The sequence below is a fragment of the Dermacentor andersoni genome, chromosome 10, assembly GCF_023375885.2.
Source record: "Dermacentor andersoni chromosome 10, qqDerAnde1_hic_scaffold, whole genome shotgun sequence".
NCBI lineage: Eukaryota > Metazoa > Arthropoda > Arachnida > Ixodida > Ixodidae > Dermacentor > Dermacentor andersoni.
In genome coordinates, this window is record NC_092823.1 from 108,449,902 (window position 1) to 108,477,898 (window position 27,997).

Sequence of the window (27,997 nt, forward strand, 5' to 3'; positions counted from 1 at the left end):
CGAAGTGGAGTCTGATATGCGTCTATGGGTCGCACTGATAAAAGTTCAAAGGTAAAGCTGTCCTTGGATGCGGGCTTAGATTTCATGCCATACGTGAGGTTGCATGCTATAAAACTATGTGAGCTTTCACTCAAGACGTGAACAAACTGCTATAAGACATGCACCAGCTTTTCGGCTGGTGCAGGAGCAGTGACATACGAAGTGTCACATATAGGTGCCTAGCTGTCTGTGAAAGATGGCACTGTTCTTTAAATGCAATGGCGCAAACTGTGAGGCACCAGGAAAGCAATTTTCTGTCAATGCCAACAGTTAAGTCGGTGAGCTTCCTGCCAAAAGGTTGTCTAGTGCAATCGCAACTGGTGAGGATTCTGATTGCGTCAACACTGCTGCACGATTGGGACTGAGAGGTGTGTGCTTGGTGAATGTAGGGGTGCGGCCTCCACATGAGTAATTTCTTTCTGAGATATTTAGGCCCAAATTTAGGGATGTGGCCCTTGCACAAGAATACATGTCATCTTTGTTCATATTAGGTCCTTTTCAAAAAGTTATTCGGGAAGATATTTCTCGAGACATCGCATTCTTACTAGTTGTTTGCTCAGGTTTCAAGCAGATGTATTTCAGGGCCGCCCTCGTAATGTTAATGCGGAGACGTGATTCGTGGGCATCGCTGTGGTTGCCAACGCTGTCTCTCTGGTTTCCTCCTGCGCACATTCAGCAAAAGGTGAACATGCTGAGCTCGCTGCTGGAGATCGAGGTGGCTGTCAACCTGCTCAAGAACGAGGGCGACACCGAGGAGGACAAGCTGCACCCCGTGGACTTCCACTACAGCCAGCTGAAGGCGGACATCCAGGTGCTGGACCGGTCGCACGACGAGTTTTCGTTGCTGAGCAAGTACGTTGAGACGACACACGCCGAGACGCATCGCTCTTACAAGCTGGAGATCCTCGAGGTAAAAAGCATGCTTGTACTGCCAGCATAACTTCAAGCACGAACAAGTTAAAAAAGAAGACTACTTGAACAAATTGTGTTTCCAGATTTGTCTGCATTTATAACGGTGGCCTAATGCACACTTCAAAACGTACATTTGGGACTACTGCATTTTTAGAAACTGGTCTACAGAGCTCCGGTTGTTTAAATTTAGACTAATGGTAGAAACACATCCTTTGGAACTCTAGTATCATGGTGCTAAAATCGCAACTTGATCTTTCTGCTCTGGCCGACTGTCGCATAATATCTGTAGTAAACTTTTATCATGAGCTTTTTCATTCGCTACTGCCTAGCAACGAACCCGTCATACTCGTCCAATGTGTGTCCTACAACGCCCATCCGAATGCCATCGTCCCTCCATGTGTCCATACCACAACGTTCCAGCAGTCTTTTCTTTTATGCACTTTGCATGACTAGAATTGCCTCCAGCCATACAGCAGCAACCTTGCTTGCTTCAATTTCGCCACCGAAGAAATCGAGTATTTTTTAATTTTTTATTTGCATACTCTTCGGAGGCGGTACTGAGTGTACCGGTGAGTACCTATGTAGTCGTCGGCAACCTCCTCACAAATGGCAGAGATGGAGGCAGGAAGCTGGTTTCAGTCATTTGATGATCAATGCGAGGTGGAATGTAGGATGGACAAAGGAACAGCTCATTTTCACAGACAGGATTATTTTAGTAAATCTTATGAAAGAGGCACGAGTGCATAAACTTAGGATGTATGGCAAAGGCCTGGCAATTCAAGGGATCAGTTGCATTGATGACACGCTTGCATTGCATGCATAATTTGATAAAATAAGATGAGCAGCCCTTTTCTGGAGTGATTCTAGAAGATTTGTTAGTCTACTGTCGATAATGCATAAGAGTGCACGTACTACTGTTCTCATCCTCATGCATTTTGTTCACTGTGACTGTACCCATCCCTCATGCAATGTTCGTCATGGGGCCCTTGTGTCATTATATATAAATAAATAGCTAAATAAAAAAAAATGAATAAATAAAACCTTTGCCAGCAATCCTTCTTGCATGTAACCCACCACCACGTATAACCCACTACCCCAATTACAACAGTCCGGAAAGAAGAAAAAAAGAAAATAAAAAGTCTGTGTGTATAAACCACGTAAAAACTGCGAACAGTGCTCACATCTTTTGAAAAACAGCGTTCATTCGCGGATGCATGACTCGTCCAAGTTGTATCTTTGGCCAGTGGCTCTGTTCCCCTCCCCCTCTTCGGCAATGCTGATAATCTGCTGTGCTCTAATGGACAACCGTTGAGTGCAGTTAATCGTGATCCAAGTTATAGTTTGCCGGTGCTGCATGCACTATTGCTATCGCCACAGGCACTTTGCTAACCATTAAATGGTTAGCACTAAATGGCAACCTGTAGCACTAAATGGCAAACTGTAAAGAGAAACAGAATGGGCGACCATGAAGGTGGGGAGAAGGGAGCTTCAACAAACAACGGCAGCGCATTCCGCGCTGCCTTGAGCTGTGGTTTTACAACAGTGCACACTGTGCTGCCTTGATATGCGGCTTCACGGCGGTGCGCGTCGCGATGCCGTGAAGCCATGCTCCAAGGGGAAATGCACAAATAACTCGCACCCGGACATTACTGCTACATTAAAAAAAATGTTTGGTGCAGGTTTGGTGCAGGTGCGAAAATACAATAGCCGCTATTAATAACAGTTTAGCAATACTTTAGTATTGCAGCAGCTACAGAAATTGACCCATATAATATGAGTTTCCAATAACTAGAAAAAAATGTTTGCTTGACTTTGCTCTGCTACCTGTGTAAATGCAGTTTTTCTTTCTCTGATGTTGTGAAAACCTACCCTTCAAGTCGCTTAGTGACTGTTGTGTTTTGTTGCGTTTTGCTTTGTTTTGGCGATTTGGTCGCAGGCTTAATTCCAAGCTGCGGCAGCTGCGTTCCAATGTGGGCTGAGGGTAAAAATGATGGTGTGCTTAGGTTTAACGCATGTTTGAGAACCCCAGGTAGTATGAATAATCCGGAGGCCCCCTACTACAGTGTCTCTAATAGACACTGTGCTGCTTTATGATGTTAAACCCCATAATTTGGTTGATTTGTTGTGCACAGCCATTGAGTGGTAGCAACTAGAGGCCCAGTGACACTAATTATTGTCGTTGAATGAATTTCATACATAGGAAGTGACGAGAACATTTGAAGCCAGAAGGACAAAGTTGAGATTAATACGCGCCCTGACCACTGTATTTCCATGCTAGATTAACTGTTCAACCGCACTTCCTCAACACCTACCCGTACACTAGTCCCAGATTTTCTTCCGGCGACCTAGGTCTGAAAACCTTTGCCCCATGGCCCACTGTAGTGCTTAAAACATTAAGCCCCAGGAACTGTTTTTAATTGCCTTGTTTGCTTTGCTTTCTTCAGCTGTTCAAAGTGGTGAAAGACGGCGAGGCGAAGCGCTACAAGCCCTTCCGGAAGCTACCCAACCGCAAGCTGCTCTGGCACGGGTCGCGGCTTGCAAACTTTGCAGGCATCCTCTCCCAGGGGCTGCGCATTGCTCCTCCCGAGGCACCTGTGGTACGTTTTTCATTTGGTCATTGCTCTTTGAGGGATGGCTCGTTCAAATCTTTGGGCATACTGCATGCCACGCTCTATGATGGTCATGACCTCGTGATCTCCTCTTTGACCATCGTGAACCTTTTGTTGTGCCCTCTTGTGTGGCCATCAAAGTTGACCCTCGCATGATGGATACGATTTAAGTGCGTGCGACAGCTGAAGATGATGGTTATTGTAGGGTTGTGTAGCATGCATCGCAGGAGCTAGTGAGGGGTCAATGGCTCAATTGATGGCTACGTCAGCCACATTCTCACGGGGGCAGAAGGCAAGCTTGGGTTATGCTAAACCTTTGACATTAACTATGTTAAGACCCATAATTTGATTTTGAGTGGGAGGCAGGTGAGCACGCGTCTCCTGATCACACAGGCGGGTCACGCGCTTGATGTTAGAGATACGGGTGGGCAAGCCGAGATAGCTGTGGCTTCATGTGCGTTGTCTTCCCACATGTTTAGCCCTGGAGCTCACATTTCGAGTTTTGGATGCACGTTAAGCAAGAAGCAGGCGAAGTGTTTGCTTCTGTCTGCCTGTGCTCTTTAGGATAGCGTTGTCCCCTTCGGGCGACACTTTTGGCTGCGGTAACGGAGTGGATGCGAAATCTTTGCACCGCCGATGTGAGAATATTTTTGACACGACATAAAACCGTATCTGTGGTTGCCGACTCTCAAATTCAACAAAATAATTTTTTTTTCTGATTGAAGTTAATTTTTTCCAATTTCACTTTAAAAGAATGCCATAGAATGTTCTGTGCATATCGGAGCATAATATCCTGCACATATCACAGTGAACTTTAGTGCGATTTTAGCGCTCACGTTTGTGTTTCGTCATCCAGTTCACTTCTCTGTGCTATCGCCTCTGCAGCAAGAACGCATTACCAACTAGCACAATCTGCCACCCTTCTAAGCTACATTTGAAGACGATGAACAAAATTCAATATAATAGCTGAACATGTGGGAGAACAGTTTGTAAGAAGCATGTTCTCGGCAATTGCTTTGAGAGTTCATGCACTTCGAACGAGACCTTATGGATTTTTTCTTTCCTTTTTTTTTTCTTTGCTCTTCTTTCTTTGCAGACTGGCTACATGTTTGGCAAAGGTATCTATTTTGCCGACATGGTCTCCAAGAGTGCCAACTACTGCTGTACATCGCCCAGCAATCCGGTGGGACTGCTGCTGCTTTGCGAAGTTGCTCTGGGAAACATGTGAGTTTGATGGAATATTCGTCAGGAGAGATGGAGAAGTTGTGACTTATTCAGACGGCCGTTTTCAAGTTCTCTAAAGTGTACCCGAAAGGCCGACCTTGTTTGGACGGCCAAAAGGAGCAATTCAGCTACATTTGGATGATTCTTTCCAATAGAGTGACTCTTGGTGAGAGCGCTGAGAGATGCTCCCAGTGTATCGCTCTCATTGCAACCAAGAAATGTGGTAGAATTTTTTCAGTCACATGACCACCTCGCATATTCCCATGGTTGTGCTGGCGAAGTCAGGTTAACTCTTGCTTTGTTCACGGCAGTAATTACCATCCACGTGTGCCGCCGTGTTTCACATCTAAATGTAGCCAGTGGCATGGGCTGCCTTACCGGAAGTTCCCCTCAGCCCTAGCTCTTTTCTCTCACTGCTCCAGAATGCAGCCAGTTGTTTGGCTGGCACAAGATTTTTCTTACTTGGTACCCAGAGTGCTTTCGAAATCAGTTAGCTCAGATTGGGAGGATCATAGCGACCATCTCAAGATTGCTGTAAGTATATCGTCATATTGTATTAGTACCATATTTACTTAAATCTAGGCCGGCCCCGATTCTAAGCCGACCCCCGAATGACCGAAGCCAGAAATAAAAAAAAAAAGAACTTACCTTGAATCTAGGCCGAAGAAAAAAAAGTAACAAAATGAAAACAGCATTTATTTAGTATGAAAATGCCGAGCTCACTCTCTGTTATCATTGCTGCTAGCCTCGTCACTATGTGAAATGTGTTCTTTACAGTGGGTGGTCTGTATAACGAAATGGCGCATAGCAGAACGAAGCCTCAAGCATGCAGCGATTGCATGGGTTCGCGGTGACCGGCTGCGTGTCTGCATGCATGTCCGCGCACAATGTTTTGCTTTCACTGAGAGCGTTTTCGCACTGCGCTGTGAGCTTTAGGCCGCAGCATATGAGCATTTGACAGTCCAAAAGCAACCATTGTTGCGTGGACGTTATGAGAGCTGTTCAAAGACAATTTCGTTTTAACAAAGGACTTCGATGCCTACGGCGACTGTGATGTGCCGTCGCGACGATTCAGTATTTTTTTTCTTCTAAATTCTTATACGTTTCAGTATTATTTCTAAAGTTGCGTCACACTGTATCAGTCAACGGGCGATTTCGTGCTGCTTCTTTTTCGTAATCCAGTGCGTTAATTCATAACACAAACCTCCTTCTGTATACTTGTGTAGGCATGTATATCTACTTATTAAAGAAATAAACTGAAACTAAACTGAAAACGGACCATTTGCCATACCTTAATTTAATGTGCTTCTTACCACTCCCTTTCCATTCCAATGAACTTGCCAGTGTCTAGCATCAGCAAGTTCATAGACCAAACTATCGTGACATTAGCCGAGCAGGGAGCGCAGGCGAACGTCTCAGTGGACATTTTCTACTACTCACCGAACATAGCGGTCCCAGCATCGTTGCAGAAATATTCCTCGCTTCTGTGCTTGCTGCATACCAGAGTTGTAGCTGATGGCTGTTTGCCGGTTCTAAGTTTCGTGAGCCAAGGTTCACGCAGCTTCTTGTCCTGTGGCTACGTGTGAATAAGGCTGACACCGGCCTCCGTTACGTACGTCCGGCACTGAGGCACCGAGTAGTAGCCTACCATGCAGCACACCTCCAAAGGCAGCTACTACCGATTATAGTGCTTTCAAATGTTGTGAAGCAGACACCCAAGGTGAAAGCCTTACCACTTAATCAGAACCGCAGTGCAGGTGGGACTTTAAACTTTAGTTTTCAGCTCGCTTCGGCGCTTCCGAAGCAGCCGACGCGGCTGCTGTGCTCACGTGATCCCTCGTGCAACGTGGCACCGACGGTGGCGGCAATTTTTCCAGTGGTGGAGCTCGCCCCTAATAGCCCAGACCACACGCAAGCTTGCGTCCGCGCACCCATGCTTGCGCAGACAGTGCGGCACGGCTCGCATGCATCAAAACGCGGCGCAATCTCGGTGAACAGCTCCTCTGTGTTATCACGCGCTTATCTTCATTGTCGCTGTCATCTTCTCGTTGCGGCAAAAACATCTCCCGTTGCCCCCTCGAATGACAGACGTTTTTCTCCTTGATGCTGAAGTCCCGCCTGGCTTGAACATTTGACGGTACCTCTGCGGCTAGCACAACTTCTCGTTTGAAAGCGGCATGATAGTGGCATCACCTGTTTGGCGCCGTTATGATAATGCCACATTATGAGCCAGTGGCACGCCGATATGACACAGGTCAAAACAGCAATGTCGTTCGCGTACTTCAGTTGGCTACTGGCCCAGCGAGTAGTGGCTGCGTAACTGAGTTTTCTAGATGCCGCTAGCTATGCACCATATTTATGACTTTCAATTACAAGCTAGCGCGTTTTTTAAAATCCTAGAATCTAAGCCAACCTTAGAGTTCGGTATATGATTATTTGAAAAAAAGAGCTATCGGCCTAGATTCGAATAAATACGGTACATTGTTGGACAAGACAGTCACATATTTTATTTCATTTCACTGCAGTTTTGTTATTTGTTGCGCATTTAGGAGAATTGGTTGGAGAGGTCAACGGTTTGGTGCATTTAAGTTTGGCTTGTTTTTATTTTTGGAGTCGAAGTGTTGGTGCTATGGTGCAGTGCTACCTGGCTTAGCCAGTTATAGAATATAATGTGCATCCAGAAGTAATTTTCAAGCAGTTGTATCAAGAAAAAAAAAGTGATGTGGCTTTGATTTTCCCAGTCAGATAAAAAATAGCCCGCAGAATATAGAATCACAGAAGGTAAACTTATTCATGCTTAATGTTCGCCATTGTCACTTGCCAGACAGTTCCATATCGTTATCTATGAACCACAGTATGCTGTCCTCTGTGTAATCAATTGCATTGTTATTCTGGGTTTCTTGCATGACTGCAATAATCGCTAACGCAATGGTAGAACTTGTCTTGACTAATGACTTATACAGTTTGTCCTGCGATTCATGCAAGTCTCTGGAACATTGAAAACATGTGGTGCAACTCTGTGGCTGCTACTTTAACATGTAAACTAACATTTGCATGTGCTTTGGCGATGAAAGCAGTGCGTTGTTGTGCTGGTGCCGACTTATTGTGTTTGATCTATTGTAACGTGCACTTTTGTCCAAAATGAAACAGTGGAATATTTTCCCTTTTCATAGGTATGAGCGAAAGAATGCCGAATTCATCACCAAATTGCCTCCCAATTACCATTCCACAAAGGGTAAGTTCGGGTACATCACTACATGTGCTGCACTTATTGCTGCGTGTTTTCGTATGTGCTTCGCGTAACATTACGGGTTACTTACTTCCATTAATTCGAACCTGACAGGGCTGACGAAATTGGCCGAATTGCCCGCCAGGTCGAAACGATCAACTTGCAGAAAAAGAAAAAACAATTCCAGAACACAGCGCTCATTCATTTAGCAGTATTTGCCCGATTCTAACACACCGTTGAACGAAACGCATGCCCATGTTCTATGTGTCGAAAGCAAAAAACTTGCATAAAACTGGCAATAAAGCTCCTAAACAAAAGAGAAATGTCACGAGCAGGTCATTTCTTTAGTAAAAGAAATAGGCAGGGGTCTAATATGTGTTGCGTAATGGTGGCTGGTTTCCTAAAGTTGGCTTTTCTGCGTTAAAGATGTGTTATGCAGTAATTCATACGAACTCTGTGAAGGCAGTTTTAGTTTTGCGTCCGATTGCACTGTGCATGCAATTTCTGGCCCAGTTCTCTTGAGAAGAAAAGAAAAAAAAAAGAAAGAAATGAAGAGGTGTGTGTTAGAATTTGGTAAATACTGTAATCAGATATTGTGAGCTACAGTTACTGCTTGAAAATCTTGGGGCTGGCCGTAAATGGGTGGTTTCGACGGGATATCAGGTGTGTTATTCGCTATTCCTGAAGCTCCTCCATGATAGATGCTGCCATTAAAGGGGTCGCTATTGGGGTCATTATATTGCTCAGGCAGGCATTGTGCTGAATGGTCAAGTTCAAATTATCTGGCAAAGGCTAATTTTAGGATTGAAGTGAAGAAAGTTTGGGCCCATACAAGTGCATGGATGCCGGCCGGGACCTTCGATCAGGATAAAATTAACTGAGACATCTAATTAACCTTAGTTTAATTAACAGAAGTCTACTGTCTACCTGAATGCCTACATTTGTGTAATTTTGTGGTTTGCTGACAAAGAAAACAACAAGCCATTATACGAAATGGTAACTTCAGATGTTGTATGTTTGCATTGTTTTCGTGCATTTATTGAAATTGAAATACAGTAAAATTTGTGTTTTTGATAGAAAGTGAGATTGGATGAGCACGCTGAATAAGCAAGCAAGTACAGTTGAAACTCGTGATAACGAAATCCTGTGACAGCGAAATTCTCACAATACTGAAATGTTGTCGTATCCCTGGTGAACGGCCATAGTATTCAATGCACTTCATACCTCTTGACAACAAAATGTCAATGTACCATGATCCTGCATCAACGAAATTTGCCGGAACGTAACCTACTTGCTTAGGGCTAGTAGGCTCCAAAATGTGCTCAAATGCGATTGCTTTGCACTAAAATTGCGTAAAATAGCACCACATTCCACTTGTGTAGGCACTGCCATTTTCATTCACAAAAACAACCAAGCGTTGAAAGTGATTGCATGTGCTGGAAACATGTCATGGCCGCCATCTTGTTTGCTGAGCAGCCGTTTGAAACGGTACGCATGTTGCTAGTGACATGTGATGATGGTTTTTACACACCTAGCGCAGTGCGTAATGTGCACCTCGGTGAGGAAAATGCAGCAAAAACAAGGAAATCAATGTCCCACTGACATGGAACTTTTTATGGCACTTGGCAATGGATTTATTAGCAACATAATGGCCGTGATTGAGCGATCGTCTGGGAATATGCGTCCCTTGCTTCAAGAAAGCTGATTTTGGTGCCACCTGACAGGCATCACGTGTGAATTCCGCGCCGGACATAGGTTTGTGCGCAGGGGCCGTAATCTCGATCAACTGCCTTTGGGTATATGAGATACGATCACTTTTGTGCTTGGCACCAGACGCATCGGCGCCTACGGGTGACAGCGTGCACTGGAGAAGTGCTGCTGCATGCGTGGAACGCTGTTGCTCTGCGTCCGATGCCGAGTTGTGCAAAGCCTCGCAGAAGTGATCGCATCTCCAAAACCAATTGACCGAGAATGCTGCTCCACGACAGTGCTGCCACTGCTGATCAGTGCATGCGGCGCACTTTGTACTGTCGGCAATGCAGTTCTATATTCTCGAGCACAGCTTGCCCAAAGTAGCGTAACGTAATTTTGACAGTAAAGTTTCATTTTGCGAGGTATTACCCATCCGTGCTGTCCCATTTCGCAACAATTTCTCTGAAAGCGAATTTTTTCGCATTCCCTACCGATTTCATTATTGCGAGATTCAACTGTAATGATTTGGCATACTGGATCCTAGCTGCTTTTGAGACAATAGCGCAGATATCCAAGGATGTACATATTTTCTGTGAGGGCCTTGCCAATCCTGTGGAATTCAGGTGTGGGCATGGCCTAACTCGTTCATTGAATATTCTGATAAAAAATGAGATAAGCACACCTCGTCGAGCTCTCAGACTAAAGCTATAGTACCGCGTCTGCCGCTCTTTGGTGTACAGGTGTAGTTCACAGACATGGTGAAGTTGGTGAAGTACTGGTGAATGGGTGTGCCCTTGCTTCCCATTGGCCATTGCCAATCTTGCGAAATTCAAGTATGGGCATGGCATGTACAAGACCCAGATGACGAAAATTGCATATTCTGATCGGACCTGACATGTGCAGGCTGAATCGAACAATAAAGATGAAATGAAATGAAGGGCCCTAGCTGCCGCTGTTATGGGATGCGAGTGTATTTGCCCGAGAGTGGAGATGTCATTGTTTCTGATTGGGAATTGCACATCTTTTGGAAACCAGGTGTGGGCATGACCTATCCAAACCCGGAAAACAAGGTCGTCACCCCCGACGGTGTTGAGGTGCCCATGGGGCCCTCTCTCAAGGACACCAAAGCTGGCGCCAGTAGCCTGCTCTACAACGAGTATCCTTTCAAAATGCAATACCATTTTTTTAGTGTGCCCCTTGTTTTGGAGAAATTATAAGGAGGGGTGTGCAAATGGCCGAATAGTACATTTTAAATCTAACAGGCTTGGGAGTCTCCTGAAATTGCGTAACAAGACTGTAGCTGGGTATCAGTAACTTATGTATATAGAAATCAAGATATACAGTAAGTTTCACTCGTACTACAGGAAACACCAAATTAGTACGCCAATACTGATTACAACTCAGTGCGTATACAAAGGTCTCGAAACTATTTTTTTGTTGATACAATGTAAGTTGAATAGAATCACGAGCTTTTTTTCTCTGGAACTAATGAATTAGTAAGGTTTATTTGTACTGAATACCAGTGAGATCGTCAGTTTAATAGCGCACCTGTGTTTTGTGGCAATCATTTATTTATTGCATAAAAAGCTTTGCTTTCCAGTATTTTCTCTAAAATACAGAAGGTCTGGCCCAACTTTCTGGCATGTAGGTTATCGTCAGGCCAATCTGCACAACAGGCAATATGACCGCGCGTCACGTGACTCGATCACGTGCTCCAGGTGTAGCAGCGTCCACGGTAAAGAGCAGGCACCGTTCATGCAGTTTTGTTGTCAGGTTTGGCCCATAATTTGCCACCTGTAAAAAAATTCTGAAATCTAGAGGGCCACGGGATGTTCTCGTGACCCGGTTGCACGCAGGTCATGACACTTTCGCGCCGTGTCATAGTCTTGAGATGGGTTGCCCAAAAGCCACAACAAGACGACGTGCGCCTACAAATGGCACCGGCAACGAGAGGCCCCCATACGGTGTGTCACAAAGATGGGGGCCGTGAACAACCTTCTTACACTGGCTTTCGTTTGCGAGGCAGTTTGTCAGCTTTTTGAGTGTTGCGCGGGGACTGCAAATACATGTGAGTCGATTCGGCACCAAACTGTAACTTTAGTCGTGTGTGCCTGATGAAAGTGCAGATTGGACCTAATGGCCTAGTTAACTTGACATTTGCAGTTGGCTGATGTGGCAACAGATTGCAAGCCGTTGCGGGATGCTTGCCACAAATTTTTTTGTATGGGTGGCCCATCTGCAATGTTCGATCCCAAGCTCACGCATGCAGGTTAGATTGAAGGCTGCTGAAGCGGCAAGATTCGTCGCCGCGTGTTCAACGCGATTCGTGTGCTGATTGGCAGCTAAACGGCCTGACCTTCGCACGTGCTTTTGCATTTTACAAAATATGCGCTACCATTGTTGCTGTTCCCTCTGTCCGTGTCGCGTTCTCATTTCGATTGGTTCTGTTGACCCGGATGAACCTTGTACCGACAGACATGGCCCGAGCCAATGCAGCGCCATTGTGCGAATTTGCAGAATTAACAGTGAATTCGGAGTTAAATCTGCACTTTAAACCTGCATGTTAAATCTGCAATCTGCTCAGTATAGCAAAGCTGTACTTGCAATAAAAAACTTTGCATGAATTTAATTAATTCGAGGTTTTAAAGTCTCAGCAATAAACATAATTTCACAAGTTCCCAGGACATGCCTGTTGGATAGCATCTTATCAGAAAGAACTTATAAAGAATTTGTAAGGAGACCAAGCCATAATAGTGTGGTTATGAGCACCAGCACGTGCGATGCAGATCTTGCCGAGCGCAATGCATCAGTGTGACTCTCGTTGTCGCGAGATTTGTGATTGTTGATTGCACGGCGCCATAAATATTGGACGCCATGGCTGATTGCACTTAGTGCCCACAGCCGCCTTCAGATGGCACCCACAAATTGAAGAGAAAGTAAGAAAGTATAGAAATCAGTTGTGAGAAAAAAAAGAAAAATGATTCCCCCCACTTGCACTGAAGGAAACATTAGCTCTTGCGTTTCTCCGAGCGCTCAGAGCTGCAGTGCGCCCTGCATCCTTTGCAAGTTGTTTACCAGCGTGCCAAATGGCGTGGTGTTTCCTGCATACCGTGTGACGGCGTTTTTGCTGCTCAATCTTTTCATGTGGAAAGACGCTTGCGAATAACCTTTGCCTCAACCAATATTTTTATAGTTTTTGCTAGATTTACCAGCCATATGGACTCCGAGTACATGCTTGAAAAGGCCAAGAACTTTGATAAATTACGAACAAAAAGAATACATGGTTTTCAATGGAAATAAGATCGGGAAATGAAAATAGGTTGTTACAATGGGAATTTTGTTACATTGAAGTTCGTTATATCGAGGTGTGCCTCTGTGCTTGTGCTCTTCCTTAACACTCCCTTCCTCCAGGTACATTGTGTACGACACTGCTCAGGTCACCATGCGCTACCTCATGAAGGTGAAGTTCAACTACGGCATTTGAAGGGAAGGCCACTGAGATTGTGTGTCATTTGCATTGGACTGCATGCTAATGCAAATGAAGTCGGCAAGTTTAGAAGGCAAAGAATGTGCGAGCTTTGTATGGGGTGAAGCGTTCACTGTTGCACCAGAATGTTACGCCCTGTGCATTTTTTTGTGTGGCTCTGACTTCAGCAGTGATATTTTCTTGGGATGTGGTTTGCTTCGAGCATAAATGGAAAGCTGTGTGCATGAAGAATGTGTATGTCTGCTTTAATGCAGTAGAATCTTAAACAGGCAGCGCAAGAAGTGGAACACGATTCTATGTCTCTGACTGCTCATAATACGAAACCTTGAGGAGATCTTGATCGTTAAGGTTAAATGAGCGTTGGGCATCCACAAGAATGAATGGTTGCTCCTGGCTTCTTAGATCGTGTGCACTTATGCATTTATGTATTGAAAAGTAGGACATAGCACCATGTTCTGTTTACTCCTTAGACTATCTGCGTGTAGTGTGTGGTTCCATTGAAGGCTGAAGAAAACTAAATTCCTAAGCAAAGGCAAGTCGTCCCGTTTGGTGCACTAACTTGGTAAATATGAATGTGCATAAAACAGTGCTCAAGTGGGGAGCCTGTGGCCATTTGTGTACATTCTTTTTAGGCTTTTAATTGGCCTGGTCACAAGATATTGTGTGTGCAAGGCTCTTTTGGAAACTGCTCATGCCTGAGGTGCGGCTGAGAGTTGGAATATGTTGTGACATCCACATGTGGTTTCCACAGCAGGCAAGGCTGTTTCAGTGTAAGGTGTGGATTGTCAGTTCCCTTGTTTTGTGTTTACGTAACGGTGCTTTGTTGGGAACTACTTCGTCAAGTGTGCACGAGGATGTGCGGTACACTTGCTCTGCAATTGCATCTTTGAGGAAATGCATATCTGTGTTACGCATTTTGTTACCAGCTAAGAGCACGAGTACACTCATTTTGAAGGTACTGTGAGAATAGAGCGCCTGAGCTACATGTTACAGGACTGTGACCGCATCTAATGCGGTAAGCAGGGCTGCATTTAATGTTGATAACATCATAATGAAAGCTGTTAAGACGCTGCCATTTAAAGCAAGACAGATGGAAGAGTGCACTAGAATCCTAAAGATACAACTTTCCAAGGATATCTTGATCATTCCATATGTGGAGAGGCAGTTAACTTGTAACAGTGTGTCTGATTGTCCCCATTTGCTCACTGATGTAGGTGTTGATGGGTGTGACGGCTTCTTATGAGTCTGCCAGTAGGTGGTCGTCTAGCCGGTAGTGTTAAAAAAGTAGCCGTGTTTTGCTTGCAAGATTCAGCTGAGTGCTTAACGTTGCTGTTTCAAACGTCCGGTATGCAAGTATAGATTCTGTGAGTTTGAATGCACCAAACTGTCATGTGTCCCCTAGTGCAAGTCAGCATTTGCCTGTTGATAGTCCCAAGTTGTTGGTTTCCTTTCCTTGCCAAAGAAGTCAGTTGCTTTTCGAATACTAAACAAAACGATATTAATCACTCGTATTGTACCTGCACACAGCACAGTAGACATATTTTTTGTTTTGGTTCTGTGGTAGCTGCCGCAGGAAAGTCATGTAGCAACCATACTTGTTAGTGCTTGAGTGTTCCCAAGCATCTATTTTATTTTAGTTTGCACATGTAACTGTGTGTTGTATAATTTCCTCCGCACAATTTTTTGCCATCTTTCTGTACATAAAGCATTTAAGACTCAAGCTTTCGTGGCACTGCCATTGACATCATTCTGGATTGTTTTCTGTTTTTGCATTTGCTAGATCTATGAAGATCCCACAGCTACTCTCCCCTCTGCCTTTTTTCAGATGATTGCACAGTTGTGGAACATGTGTGCTAAGGGTTTCTCGTACGCATTGAAATAGTAATGCCATATTCTGTTGGTGTCGTGCTGTTGGCCATAGACATGAGGGTGCAAAATTTGGCTTTCAATAACAAGGCATCAGTATTACTTACATTTCCAGCAGCCCAAATGCCCTTAGAAAATATGTTTGTGCTGGTGTGAGGAGTGGCTGAAATGTTGTTTTTAAGGGCCTGACATTGTGCAGCTCTTGCTTTGTCAAGTTGTACATACTGATGGTGTGCTTATTAAACATTTTCTTAAGCTGTGCTTTGGTTGGTCACTGCTGTTTCGAAATTGCCCAAGAAGGAATGAGCAGGTGTACTAGTAGTACTAGAACGAAATTGAGTAGAGCTGATGCATTCACAAAGCTAATGATGAATTTGTGCCATGATTTGCTGGCCAGTTGGTACTTGGAGTTGGACAGTGTTCACGAGCTCTACTAATGCCACCGCTGCTGTAAAGGGCATCGATAGTCTTAGTAGTCCTTGTGGGGTCTTAAGTGCTTTAGGAACAAAGGAACGACAACACACAATTCTGCGATGTGTCCAACACGCTATACCACATGGTATGGGAATACGGGTGCAACACAAGACTAAGAAAAGCAGCGGAACCCATCTCGCGGTGACTGTCAATGGTAATTCGTTTAGCATTAAATAATTCGTAGCGACATAACGTATTGCCACCTTCGAGACTATGTTATGCACGCGGCACGTACTGCAGTTGGATTCCTCTTTCATGCTTCCCTACGAACACTGCATCGTCTAGCGCGGCTGCCACGAAGCCCGTGTGTGGCCTCTGAAATGCATGGTGTGCTGTTGTGTGAAAAGCGTTGAGCAGCATGTCATGCGGCAACTGGGCTGCTCTCGTGCTTTTTTATGGACATGCTGCGCCATCTAGTGAAACTGTCGAGAAGTCCTTGCGTGGCCTCGGAGTAGAAGCATGGCGCATTGGTGCCTGCAAATTCTGAGAATTATTTCCTCAGTTGCCGCCCACTCAGTGGCACATACAGAGTGTCTCAAGTTGGCGAGAGGTTCATTTAAGAGGCGCATTCCCAGTGCATTTGTGGCGCAGCCTGCTAATGTGTCCGATGGCTGTTATTGTGGGACCCTTCGACGTGGGTTTGATTCCGCTTGTCATCGGAGAAACTTGAGATTTTTCATCCTTGTAGAGCGGCACATTTCCAGAGGCACATACCCAGTGATTCAAGTCTGTGTCAAAAGTGTGCCACGGCTGTCTTGGTGTCGAAGTCGGCAGAGGGCCGGAGCCCTAGTCGAGTTGCTGTTTGCAAACGTCACCCCCCACTCCAACCCCCCTCATATTTGGAGAAATAAAGAATTGGGCGATTACAATACTTCCTAATGCAAAATTTGAGCGCAACTCTATACGCACTTTCATTTTGCAATATATTGGCTGGTGCGGAAAATCTGTATCCTGCTGCACGTTCCAAACGGAGCGAAATGTGGCGTGAATGCCACGCTAATCGGGTGATCGCGAGAGGCAGCGCGTGGGTGCGATTCGCAGCAGCCGACGCAGACGGACCTCCACTCACGCAGCGCTTTGTTTCCATATATGCTATCGGTGGACGTGCTCGCAGCACGCCATCGGTGAACAGACGACGGCGCGCTACTCTGGCGCTATCTCATAGCGGTCATCGCGGCAGAGTCCGTCTTGCACGACACTACGCTTCTCACGCGTTCGCCATACTCCCCTCTGCCTTCCGCTTCGTGGTTCTGCTACACCCTCCTACGATTTCCTTCTCGCGCTTTCTTCGCTATCGCAGTCTTTCATACCCCGCTCCCTCTGCATTCGCTCTTTCATCCTTTGGTGCACTAGTTTGCTCGGCACACCGAGGGACGCTGACGACGTGAAATGCAGGAACGGGCGCCTAAGAGCTGCGCTATAAAATTCCTGTGACCGCCGAAATAGCGGTCCGACTGTCGCCAAGGTAACGTTAAGGGTAGCGAAACTACATTCAGTTCTTGTGAATGGCGCGCACGTTTCAGAAGCGGTCACTAATTCGTCCTGAAGTGGCAAGATCGAGAGCCGCCGCGTTGAACGTTGACGCGTTTTGCACTTCATTCTGATGCCAGAAGTATGCTAGAGACCTCCACAGAAAAGACAATGTGCCTGTGCGACTATGCAGAGTTGCCGCTCAGTTTGGCTGTTTGTTTTCAGCAGTTGCATTAAGGATTTTAGTTGCTTGAATTTAAGCCACACACTTTAAATCATTGCCACCTTATCACACTCTTGAGCCCTTGCTTAAGGGGTCTGCAGGAAAGGCCGGACACACATTCAACCTCGCATGTACATAACCCATAATATTCGGGGTGTCTACAAACAGGGAAAACCGGGAATTCTCGGGGATTCTGAATAGTCTCGAAATACTCGTGGAATTTGTGCTTCTGTAAGGACAAATGAGCAGTAATTTTGTTGAAAGAACGAAAGTTACAGTAATGTGCCTCGGGTCACACAGGGGAACCGTAACGAAACCTATTTGACACCATGTCTCCTGGAGGAGTTGCCACTGTACAGCGCGAAAAAGAAGACGTCGTGTATGCAACGTTTAGTCAAAGCCGGTGATAGAGTGTCTCCAGATGCAGTGGTAGACATTGTGGTAGCCTTGATTGGAGTTCTGCGTCGAGGTTAAACAAAAAAATGTTATTGCCTGAAGGTCACCTTCCATGCCTTGATAGTGAAAATATCGCGTCGCCAAAGATGAAGCCTCACTTTTAGTGCAAAACACAGGTTTTATGTGATCGTGGTTGTTGTGGGCTGGCTCATCCGCCTTCATTGCCTATTATGCCGCAGTGGCCAGGAAGCCGCTGAAATGCTATCAAATGTCTAGCGTCAGATGCCAAATGGTGTAGGTATCCTATTTCTTGAGCGAAAATGTGATTGCATGATCTAGTGCTTGTGCAAAAGCCTTGCAATGCTGCTTTTGATAAACGCCGAGTACCACACGGTGCTGTGCTTTCTTCTCTTTTGTTCAATATATTTTGATTTGGAACGTCTTTAAAGTCGGTCAGGTGGGGCCGTTGCTGAAGTCGCATGTAACGAAAACATGTAGCATAATTGTTTATATCATTGCAACTGTGCTATCCACGCGTCCAGTTTTGATATCGTTATGTAGGCGAAAGAATCCATTTCTCGATCAAGTAGGTTACGTGTGCACAGATGCCTTTATCTTTGCGCCATGCATAACGCAGTTGGATCTAAATTTTGCGTCTGGCTTGGCGTTTAGTAAAGCATCGCGTTGGAGTATTTTATTGAGATAAGAATTATATGGACACTCCAAACGAATTTCTTCCGTCGTCGTCGCCGTGATCCTTTGTATAAAGTCCGAACACGATAACATCGCCGCGCGCCATACGCTGCATGTGCGCGTGCAAGCTTGTGAGCATCAGCCGACGATCGCGGCTCAATCTCGCGCGCGCCGGGGAGGGAGGCGGTGCCGAAGCGCGCCGTCTTCTGTCGCGCGCGAGGCACGGGTGAAGGGAGGAGCGGGGGAGAAGGGGTTCTACACCGGCGGCTGCTGCTTGCGGCACGGCCGCGCGGGCGCCGTGTCTTGAAAGCGATCTGCGCTGTCGACAAAGTGCGCGCCCACGTGGGCCTCATCTTCAAAGCGACCTGCGATATGTGAATAAAGTGCATGCGCCGAGTGCCGGTAGCTTCGCATTCGTTGTGCTTTCGATGTGTAATTCACGTTGAAGCGAGAGGCAACACGAAGGTCAATTCGCTCGCTGCTGCTGCCGCGTTTCCTGACTCCAGCGTTTTGACAGCGAGTTTCCGCGGACATCGAGCGCGATGTGTTCATGTTTACCTGTACGGGCGTGACATCATGCTTGTAAATTTAGTTAGAAGCAAATGGTTACAACTTTATACGCCCGATAAAACTGCTATCCTGACCTCGTATAGCTGTATACTAATTTGCTGTCGCAATCGATGCTTCGCCTTTCGGTCGAAACTGCGAGCGTTTTGACGATCCGAGATTGAGCGGTCGCGTCAGAGAGCTCACTGATCATTAGTAGGTATAGTCTATCAAACTTAAATCTGTGTTTATCGGTAGTTATAAGACGTGAAAGTGCGCAATCGTTTGCAGAAATTTAGCGCTTGGTCGGTTATGGCGTCCCCGCGTTTTACAAGCAGAGCCCAGAAATGGCGCGAAGAGGCTCGGGTAGTAAGACAGAAGGATGCCACTTTGCGCCCACCATATTTCGCACTACGGCGGGCCCACTAGGAATAAGGAGCGAGCACGATTGCAAAAGTGGGCCGTATCACCCAGAACATCTTTAACATAAGTTAGGCATGTGAGATCTCTACTTCATGAATAAATATAACGTGTGTATTTGGTCACGTCCATATTTGTACCCTAGTGCCCTTGCACCGTTTGCAGAACGCGCAAGGTGCCTCACAAACCTCACTGCGGCTGCATCCCTGACACGTAGCCAACCCGATTTTTAAGCTCTGTTGATCTCGAGGATATTCATTATGCAGTTATACAGACGACATTGCATTCACGCGTCTACTAATGATATTCATTCTCTTCACTAACCAATTATTGAAAATGAACTTGTTCATTTTTCGCATTATTCTTGACGATAAAGCTGCCGTTGAATATCACCCGCCGTGGTTGCTCACTGGCTTTGGTGTTGCACTGCTAAGCGCGAGATCAAATCCCTATAGGGGCGGCCGCATTTCGATGGGGGCGAAACGCAAAAACCGAGCATTCGGCGCACATTAAAGAACGCCAGGTGGTCGAAATTTATCCGTAGTCCTCCACTACAGCGTGCCTCATAATTAGATCGAAGTTTTGGTACGTAAAACCACAGATTCTAATTTTGTTGAATATCGGGACAAGTGCGCTTCCCGTGGGTTCTCTAATGATTCTGTATATATTTCAGTGTGGAGCCTTCATGAGATCGTTATCCGTGGGGAATCTCAAATACCTGGGCATCACTTATATGACGGAACGCTAAATTGGAAACCCACGCTAAGCAAGTTGCGTCTGAGGCAACACGGGCTGTGGTATGGTTGCGCAAACTCTGTAGTCAACGCTCTTAATTGCGTTGAGATCGCACGGTTATGATACAGCCTAGCGCATCTATACACCGAAGCGACCTGTATATCGAAGGATTGATACCGCGTGTCCCAGCCGGAATCCTATAGACCTCAGACTCTGCCCAGGCGGCGCTGCGGAAAAACCCGTCACCAGCGCCCCCATCGCAGCCTTGGCGCTAACTGAGTAGTGCAAGGAGAGCTGTCTGCAAGCGAAGCTGCATAGGCCACAATGGACCCTTCTCTTTCGTTTGTTGTTTAGGCACGGTTTACTAAAAATCAAGGACCTGGAAAGCTTCTTCCGCCCATCCACGCTTCGGAAAGGAAGCTCAGCAGGGCGAAGTACGTGTACAATATAAAATAAAGTCTCAAGTGTTATTTCGGCGTGCTGCAACTCGCAAGTACAGAGAGCATCAGGTTTGTCTATAGGCATATCAGCATAAAAATCTAAGCATTTGAAATTGGTTCATATTTAATATGTCCTGAACACAAGACTTAAGTATCTCCTGTATGTTTATGTACTTTATCGTAATGTTTTGTCTCGCAATTATTTACAGAGACTAAATCCTTTCATAGCCTTTTCGAGGGCAGCAAACAGAAAACGTTTTCCAATGCAGCAAACAGCGTGCGATGATAACGAAAGTAAGCTTCCTACAGTGCCTACGCGCTGCATCTTTCTTTCTCGCAGGAGCTACAGCATCGCTCAGTACCTTAATTTGAACTTTTCGCAGACGCTTCGAGCAACAAGTGCGCACAAATAAATGTAAATAAACGCGACATTTTTTTTTTCTTTACACACGTGCGTTACTTTGCAATTACTCATCCAGTGCTCCTACAGCAACTTTATTGCTCACATTTGAAAAACGCTGTAGAGCAGGCTCAGCACATTGCGAAGCGTGCTTGTTGTATCCGTGCAGCTAGGACATACAAAATACCGAAAGTAGAAATGAGCTCGCGATACAACGATGCTCTAGAACAGGATTTTGAATTCATAAACGAACCAAAATGTTTGGTTAAGCTGACCTGCCAAATCTCTCCGTTCCACTTGTTGAGTCAAGCAGAGGCGGACATCTGTTAAAGGTGCAGATATCGATGGCACATAAGCAGGATGGTTCGCAACGTTGTTTTTTCTGTTACCAACGCAGTGGCGGCTGCAGATTCTTGAGTTTTCGCTTGGTTACCACGGTCCTCTGTCAGGGCTACGCAACACAATTACAGAAGAACAAAATTGTCGCACTTTCTCATGCGAGCCGCTGTGTTGTGGGGAATGCAAGTAATCCGATTACCCAACACGTTGAACGGCCCGTATCCAGCGCTCTCGCCTTTCCCCTTCATACGATCGCGATGGAAATAGGTAAAACTGAACGTTGTTATTCCGTTTTTTCACGTTCATGGCAATTTACAACACAACAGTAGCGTCGATTGCGGCGTTTTTTCGTAGCGCGAGAAGCTATCGCGGTTGCCTTCGTTTCCGCCATTAGTCTGAAGAGTGAGCCAGCAAGCGCTTTATGGCAGTTCGGCGGCCCGTCCGACTATCGTAGAAATCCATAGCTCTCTGTCTGGGTGTTAAATGCGCAAAACACGCGCAATATGTACCAAAATCTAGTTAAATCGTTGTTTCGCAGTCGCTAGCTGCATAGGCAACTTAGCAAGGGAGTCGGGCTTCGCACTACTCAATTACTGCCTCTTCGCAACGGCAGGTGGCGCTACGCGTCTTGCAAAACTCCAGAGTCTGACGTCCAAACTTGATATATATCGTGAGTGGTTCTACAGCGAATGTCCCTAAAACAACCCCGCAGGGGCGTCTGCGTCAGCAGGCGTTTGGTGTGTTGCGACACCACGTACCCGAGCACACGAGGGTTGGACCCTCCCGCGTCTAACCGTGCGCGGCTTAGCTGTGTCCGGGGAAAAGGAGATACTGGGGGTTCAGCAGATTCTAAGTGTTTGGACCTTTAAGGTCCCTTGGCGGAGGCAGCACACCCCTTTGGCCTCGGTTTCACGTAGACGGCTCCCCCCGGACTGACCCAACCGGGGGAAATCGGCAGTTGCCTTTTCTTGTCTCGCTCTCCCTCAAACCTTCGTCTTTCCCTCACTTTCCATCTTTCCTGTCTTCTCCTGGCTTCCTCTTCCAATGTTTTCAGGCAGCAAGGGTTAACCTTGTGTGAGTAGCCAACCTAGGCTATGTACACCCCGGGGCTACACCCTGGGGTGAACCCCTAGCGCCGAGATTGACCTGAGGGCTGTTGATATCTCCAATGTTGAAGGTGGCTGTCCGGTCGCGAAGAAAGGCAATGATGTATCCGTGCGCCCGTGCCCCAACATTCATGTCCGATAGGTTTCTGAGTATGGCCTCGTGTCTCACGTTATCGAACGCCTTATGCACGTCGAGCCCCAGGATCGTGCGCTCTGCCCCCGCGATTCCGGCATTCACATCCCTTTTGAGCATCCACATGATGTCTTGCGTGGACACAGCTGGCTGAAAGCCAAAGAGGTGGGTGGGAATAATTGGTGTTCCTCTACATGCTCGGCGAGGCGTCTTAAAACCACGCGCTCTAGTGCTATGTCCATACATGACGTAAGTGAGACAGGGCGGATATTCTCCAGTTGCAGCGTTTTTCCAGGTTTTGGAATAGACTATGGCAGCCTCCTTCCATGGCTGTGGCAGTTCCCCAGTGCGCCACACCTGATTAAAGAGGCCGGTTAGGCTTCTAGTTGTCCGGTCATCGAGGTTGTGCAGCATTTTATTTGTTATGCCGTCCGGCCCCGCCGCCGAGGTGGTTTTTAGATCGGCGAGCGCAGCTCTCACCTCAGCCTCGGCTATGTCGACATCTATGCTCTCATTCGCTTCGCCAATGTACTCTGCGGATGCCAGCTCATTTGCTTCTGTATTAAAATAGCGACTGGTAAGCTCTTGAATGATCTCTTGCTCCGAGGCCGGATGCGCCAAAAGGAGCCGATTGACCTTGGCCGTTGCCCCTCTGCTGCTATCGGGATCGAGCAAATGTCTAAAGAACCAGGCGTTCTTTGAGCCGATTTAGCCTGTCGCACAGCTGCATCCATTGAGCCGAATTTAGCTCGCGTGAATACTCCAGTACTTCCGGCTTAGCCTGGGCCAGTGCTAGTGTAAGTGTGCGGTTATGTTTGTGCTTCATCCATTCTGCATGTAGAGTCTGCTGCTTTTCCCAGAGGCTCATCAGCTTAGAGTCGGGCCTGGGGCCATCTTCCTCGGTGGGCACCTCGATCGTGGCTTCTTCTGCACCACGGAGCAGCTGCGCCGTCCACTCGTTTAGGTCTTTAATCTTCGTTGCTGCCTGACGGTTGCGTTTGAATCTAAATTGTTCCCGCTTGGTATGTTTGACGAGCAGTTCTTTCTTTTTATTATACCCCGCTGCATGTATTCTAATGTCCAGGACATAATGATCACTGCCCAAATTGAGGCCTGTATTGGACCACGTCGCTCCCTCCACTTCGGGGAACAGACGGTGGCGCGGTACTCTGGCGCCATCTTGTAGCGGTCGTTGCCGCAGAGCCCGTCTTGCGCGGCACTACGCTTTTCTTACGCCTTCCCCATACCCTCCTCCGCCTTCCGCCTCGTGGTTACGCTACACCCTTCACCTCCGCTTCCCTCCTTGCGCTCTCATCGCTATCTTTCACCCCTCGCTGCCCTCAGCTTTCGCTCTTTCATTCTTGGCTGTGTTTATTTGCTCGTTTACGCGTAGGAACAATGCCAACGTGAAACGCAAGAATTGGGGCCTAGGAGCTGCGCCATGAGATTCCATTGACCTCTAAAATAGCGGCCAGACCTAGCCGCCGAGGCAAGATTAAGGGCAGCGAAACTGCATACAGTTCGCGTGAAAGGCGTACACTTCTCAGAAACGGATACTAATTCGTTCTGACGAGGCAAGGCCGAGTGCCGCCGTGTTGAACGTTCACATGTTTAGCGTTTCATTCCGATACGAGAAGTATGCTAGACGCCTCCACAGAAAAGACAGCGTGCTTGTGCGACTTCGCAGAATCGCCACTCAATTTTCTTTGGTTGTTTCTTTTCAGCAGTTAAGAATTTCAGTTGCCTGAAATTAAGCCACCCATTTCAAATCGTTTCCACCTTATCACGCCTTTGACAACTATAGCTTAAGGAGTCTCCAGCAGAGGCTGGACACACATTCAACTTCGCATGCATATAACCCATAATATTCCCCCCATTCAGTAAATTTGTTCTCGGTGGCAGTTGTCGCACATTGCCTAGGTAGACTGTACGTAGTTTCTTAAAGGTTCAACTATTTTTTGTAACACCCGATTTCTTCGTGCAACGGAAAGCACTCCGGTTACAGTCGAAGCACCATATAACAAGCACCGTATATGCTGCTCGCACCTGTTGGACAAAGTGTAATGAGCTCCGAAAGCGCTTACACGTTGTTTGAAGCTGTAGCCAAAGCTTCGCGTGTCTCCACCCAGTCACCGTCTACGACATCCGAGGAAACGGAAGTTTTCAGAGCCGCACCGGTTTCATGTACACCCATTGTAAGCTCGGAGGCAGCTGAGGCAAGCGTTGGACGCGTCACCACGTGATCAAACATGGCAGCGCCCACGGGATCGCCGTGAAAAGGGTCAATAGGCGTCACCCACGCGCTGGCTTTCGCGATTTCCAGGTTAGCGAGGCAGTCGCGGCACTTCACTCCATGTGCAACGTGCCGCACGAGACATTCTCCGCGCCAGTCAGTATTGGGGGCGAGGACTTACGAAGTCGCCATCTGCCAGAAACGCCTCCCTTGCGTAGTATGAGGGATACTACGCAAGGGAGGCGTGCTGCTCATAGGTTTCGCTTACAGCGCTCAATAAAAACACCTCGCGGCAGCCCTCCTGGACATTTCTGTACGTACTATGAAACGAGGGAAGATTTTTACTGTCAAAATAATAACCTTGGGCAAACTGAACGCACCGAATCGTTTACAGATGCTATCTCTTTACGGAATACGTACGCTGAACGCCACATGCTCGCGGTCGCCGCGATGGAGTCTCCCGAACCGGCTTCTTGCATGAAAGGTAGGCAAACGCTGAGAGCAAACTATGTGAAATATGTTCTTATAGTGGGCTGTCTGTATAACCAAACGGAGCATAACAGAATGAAGCCTCAATGCAGCTATCGCACTGGTTCGCAGTGATCGACTGCGCGTCTGCATGCACATCGGCGCACAATGTTTGGCTTTCGCTGCGTGCGCGTTTTCGCATCGTTCCGTGAGCCGCAGAATATGAGCCTTTGACAGTAGACAAGCAACGATTGTTGCGTGGGCGCTATCAGAACTGTTAAAAAAATAATTTCGTTATACAGACTTCGACGCCTACGGCGACTGTGATGTGTCGCTATGATTCAATCTTTTCGTTTTCTCAATTCTTGATCCTTCCAATATTATTTCTCAAGTTGCGTCGCACTGTATGTTTATCGGTCTTCTCAGCCTGCGGTTTCCCGCTGCTTTTTCGTAATCCAGTGCATTAATTCATAACACAAATATAACCATATGCCATGCCTTTTTTTAATGGGCTTCTTACCCCTCCCTCTTCATTCCAGTGAACTTGTCAGTATCTAGCATCCACAAGTTCATAATCCAAAACGTCATGACATTAACCGGGCAGCGAGCGCGGGCGACCGTCTCAGTGCGCGTTTTAACGCGATAGCGTTAAGGAGCTCGTGTCGCAGAAAAGCCGGCGTCGTCGGCGTTGGCCGTGAGCGATAAATCCCAGAAGGCACTTCATAAATAAAAAAAAAACAACTTGCAAGATAGGCTGGGTGAGATTCGAACCAGGGTCTCCGGAGTGCGAGACGGAGACGCTACCACTCAGCCACGAGTTATTTTTATTTTTTTCTTTATTGCCTGACTTTGACAAAGAAAGAACAGCAATAGAAATACACAAAACAAAATATAAAGGATACAATGACCACGTCGTATTGACATAATCAGCCTGGTAGGGGGCTGGCTTCGCCACATTAAAATTCATTTAGAGCCATCAATGGCTCCACCCTTGACAGCCACTCGGGAGTATCGCCACCGGCCTTCAAAATCTCAACAAACCGATGCACAGTTTCACGGAAATAAATTCGCTTAGGTCGTGCGTCTGGATCGCAGTAGTATCCTGCCATTCGAGAGCGCCAAATATTTTGGAGGCCAATTAACATTATTGAAACAAACAGAAAACAATCCTCGTTAGTAATGAGCAGATGCCGTATTCCATGAGGGTCGAGGGGAAATTGTTTCTTTAACGTTCTTTGTAGTACGTCCCCAAAAAATACCCCTCCTCAACAATGAAGAAAAACGTTATCTATCGTTTCTGGTTGTTTGCAGATAAGGCAGTGAGATCTCCATGGAAGAAATTGTACAAGGATTTGTGTGACGTTGTTCTGCCGGAGCCAATGTATAGAGCCTTGTACAGTGGAGGCCCTGGTAGGGACGCGTTAAAGAGAGTAAAGAAAATGTGCGCCAGGGGTTAAAACCTTTTTTTTAAATTACACACTGGAACGTTGCCAGTAAATATGTTTTTACAGGAAAAGGACCACTCAGCGACGAGTTCGATGGTTAAAAGTAGGACAAAGGCGCCTCTAGTGAATGCGGTGTTGCCTTAGAAACGTCCCTTAGAAAGTTATACTGCGGTGTATATCGGTAATTATGAGTGTAAATTACAGAAGTCGCAGTTACACGAGTAGCGAAGTACGTTACCGCTAAATTTCTTCTGCGCACACGCAGATCCATCTTGCGGCAAACACAGAGGACCCCCTCCTCGCAATGTACGGCGCTGACCCCGACAGGTGGCGCGCCACTCGCCCGCGCGACGCGGCTCCTCTTTCCGCTCACAGCGCGATTCCTAGGTGCAGCGTTCGATGCGGGACGCCTCTGACGTGATCGCTGCACCGTAGCGCATCTGGTGGGAAAGCGTCCCCTGCGATATGTGCCATGCTGTTTGGCGAGGAGCCATGCGTCTGCGTGGTGCTCCCAAGCGAGATAGAGGACAATCCCATCGAGGCGTCAGCCCCATGATCGCGTCCGCCTTCATGGCGCGTCGCGGCCCGGCTGTCCGTGCCGATTACGACGTTTGGCTCGCGTAGATCGTTTCTCCCTCCGAGACACCGAGTTCTTTGGTTCGTTCCGCTTGCTCAGGCGCAGGTTTCATGATTGTACGACTCAAGAGCATGCCGAGCGAATGAGTGGGAGGTGCGAACGGGGCGCGATAACGCTATCGCGTTCCACTCTTGAAGGCGAAGCTTAAGCGTCCTCCAATTTTTTCTGCTGCTCACCGAACATCGCAGTTCCGGCGCCGAAGCAAAAACCTTCCTCGTGTCTGTGCTTGCTGCATACCCCGAGTTGTAGCCGATGACTGTATGCCGGTTCTTCTAAGTTTCGTGAGTCAAGCTTCACGCAGCTTCTTGTCCTTCGGCTACGTGTGAATAAGGCTGACACCGGGCTCCGTTGCGTACGTCCGGCACTGCGGCACCGGGTAGTAGCCTACCATGCAGCACACCTTCAAAGGCAGCCACTACCTATTATAGTGCTTTCAAATGTTGTCAAGCAGACACCCAAGGCGGTAAAGCCTCACCACTTAATCAGAACCGCGGCGCAGGTGGCACTTTAAGCTTTCGTTTTCAGCTCGCTTCGGCGCTTCCGAAGCAGCCGACGCGGCCGCTGTGTTCACGTGATCCCCCATGCCACGTCACGCCGATGGTGGCGCCAGATTTTCCAGTGGTGGAGCTCGCCCCCAATATCGCCAAAAGAAAACACGTATATAGAACTGCGCTGAAATTTCGCACTAGGGAGTACCGTAATCGTCGGCGAATACTTTCATTTCTATTTTATTGTTTACCGGCATGTCATGCTAGCGGCGTGTCAGTAATGAAGTTTGCCG

General features: G+C 47.0%; 1 protein-coding gene across 1 annotated transcript in view; it reads left to right on the forward strand.

Moving 5' to 3' along the window:
* Window positions 1-15,319, forward strand: part of Parp1 (Poly-(ADP-ribose) polymerase) — a 69,111-nt gene extending 53,792 nt beyond the window's left edge. Inside the window, exons 20-25 of the mRNA XM_050192075.2 lie at window positions 716-949; window positions 3,396-3,548; window positions 4,657-4,784; window positions 7,958-8,019; window positions 10,741-10,861; window positions 13,117-15,319. Of these exons, the coding sequence (XP_050048032.1) occupies window positions 716-949; window positions 3,396-3,548; window positions 4,657-4,784; window positions 7,958-8,019; window positions 10,741-10,861; window positions 13,117-13,189 (771 nt within the window). The 3' untranslated portion in view covers window positions 13,190-15,319. The remainder of the gene's footprint in view (window positions 1-715; window positions 950-3,395; window positions 3,549-4,656; window positions 4,785-7,957; window positions 8,020-10,740; window positions 10,862-13,116) is intronic.
* The last annotated feature ends 12,678 nt before the right edge of the window (window positions 15,320-27,997 follow it).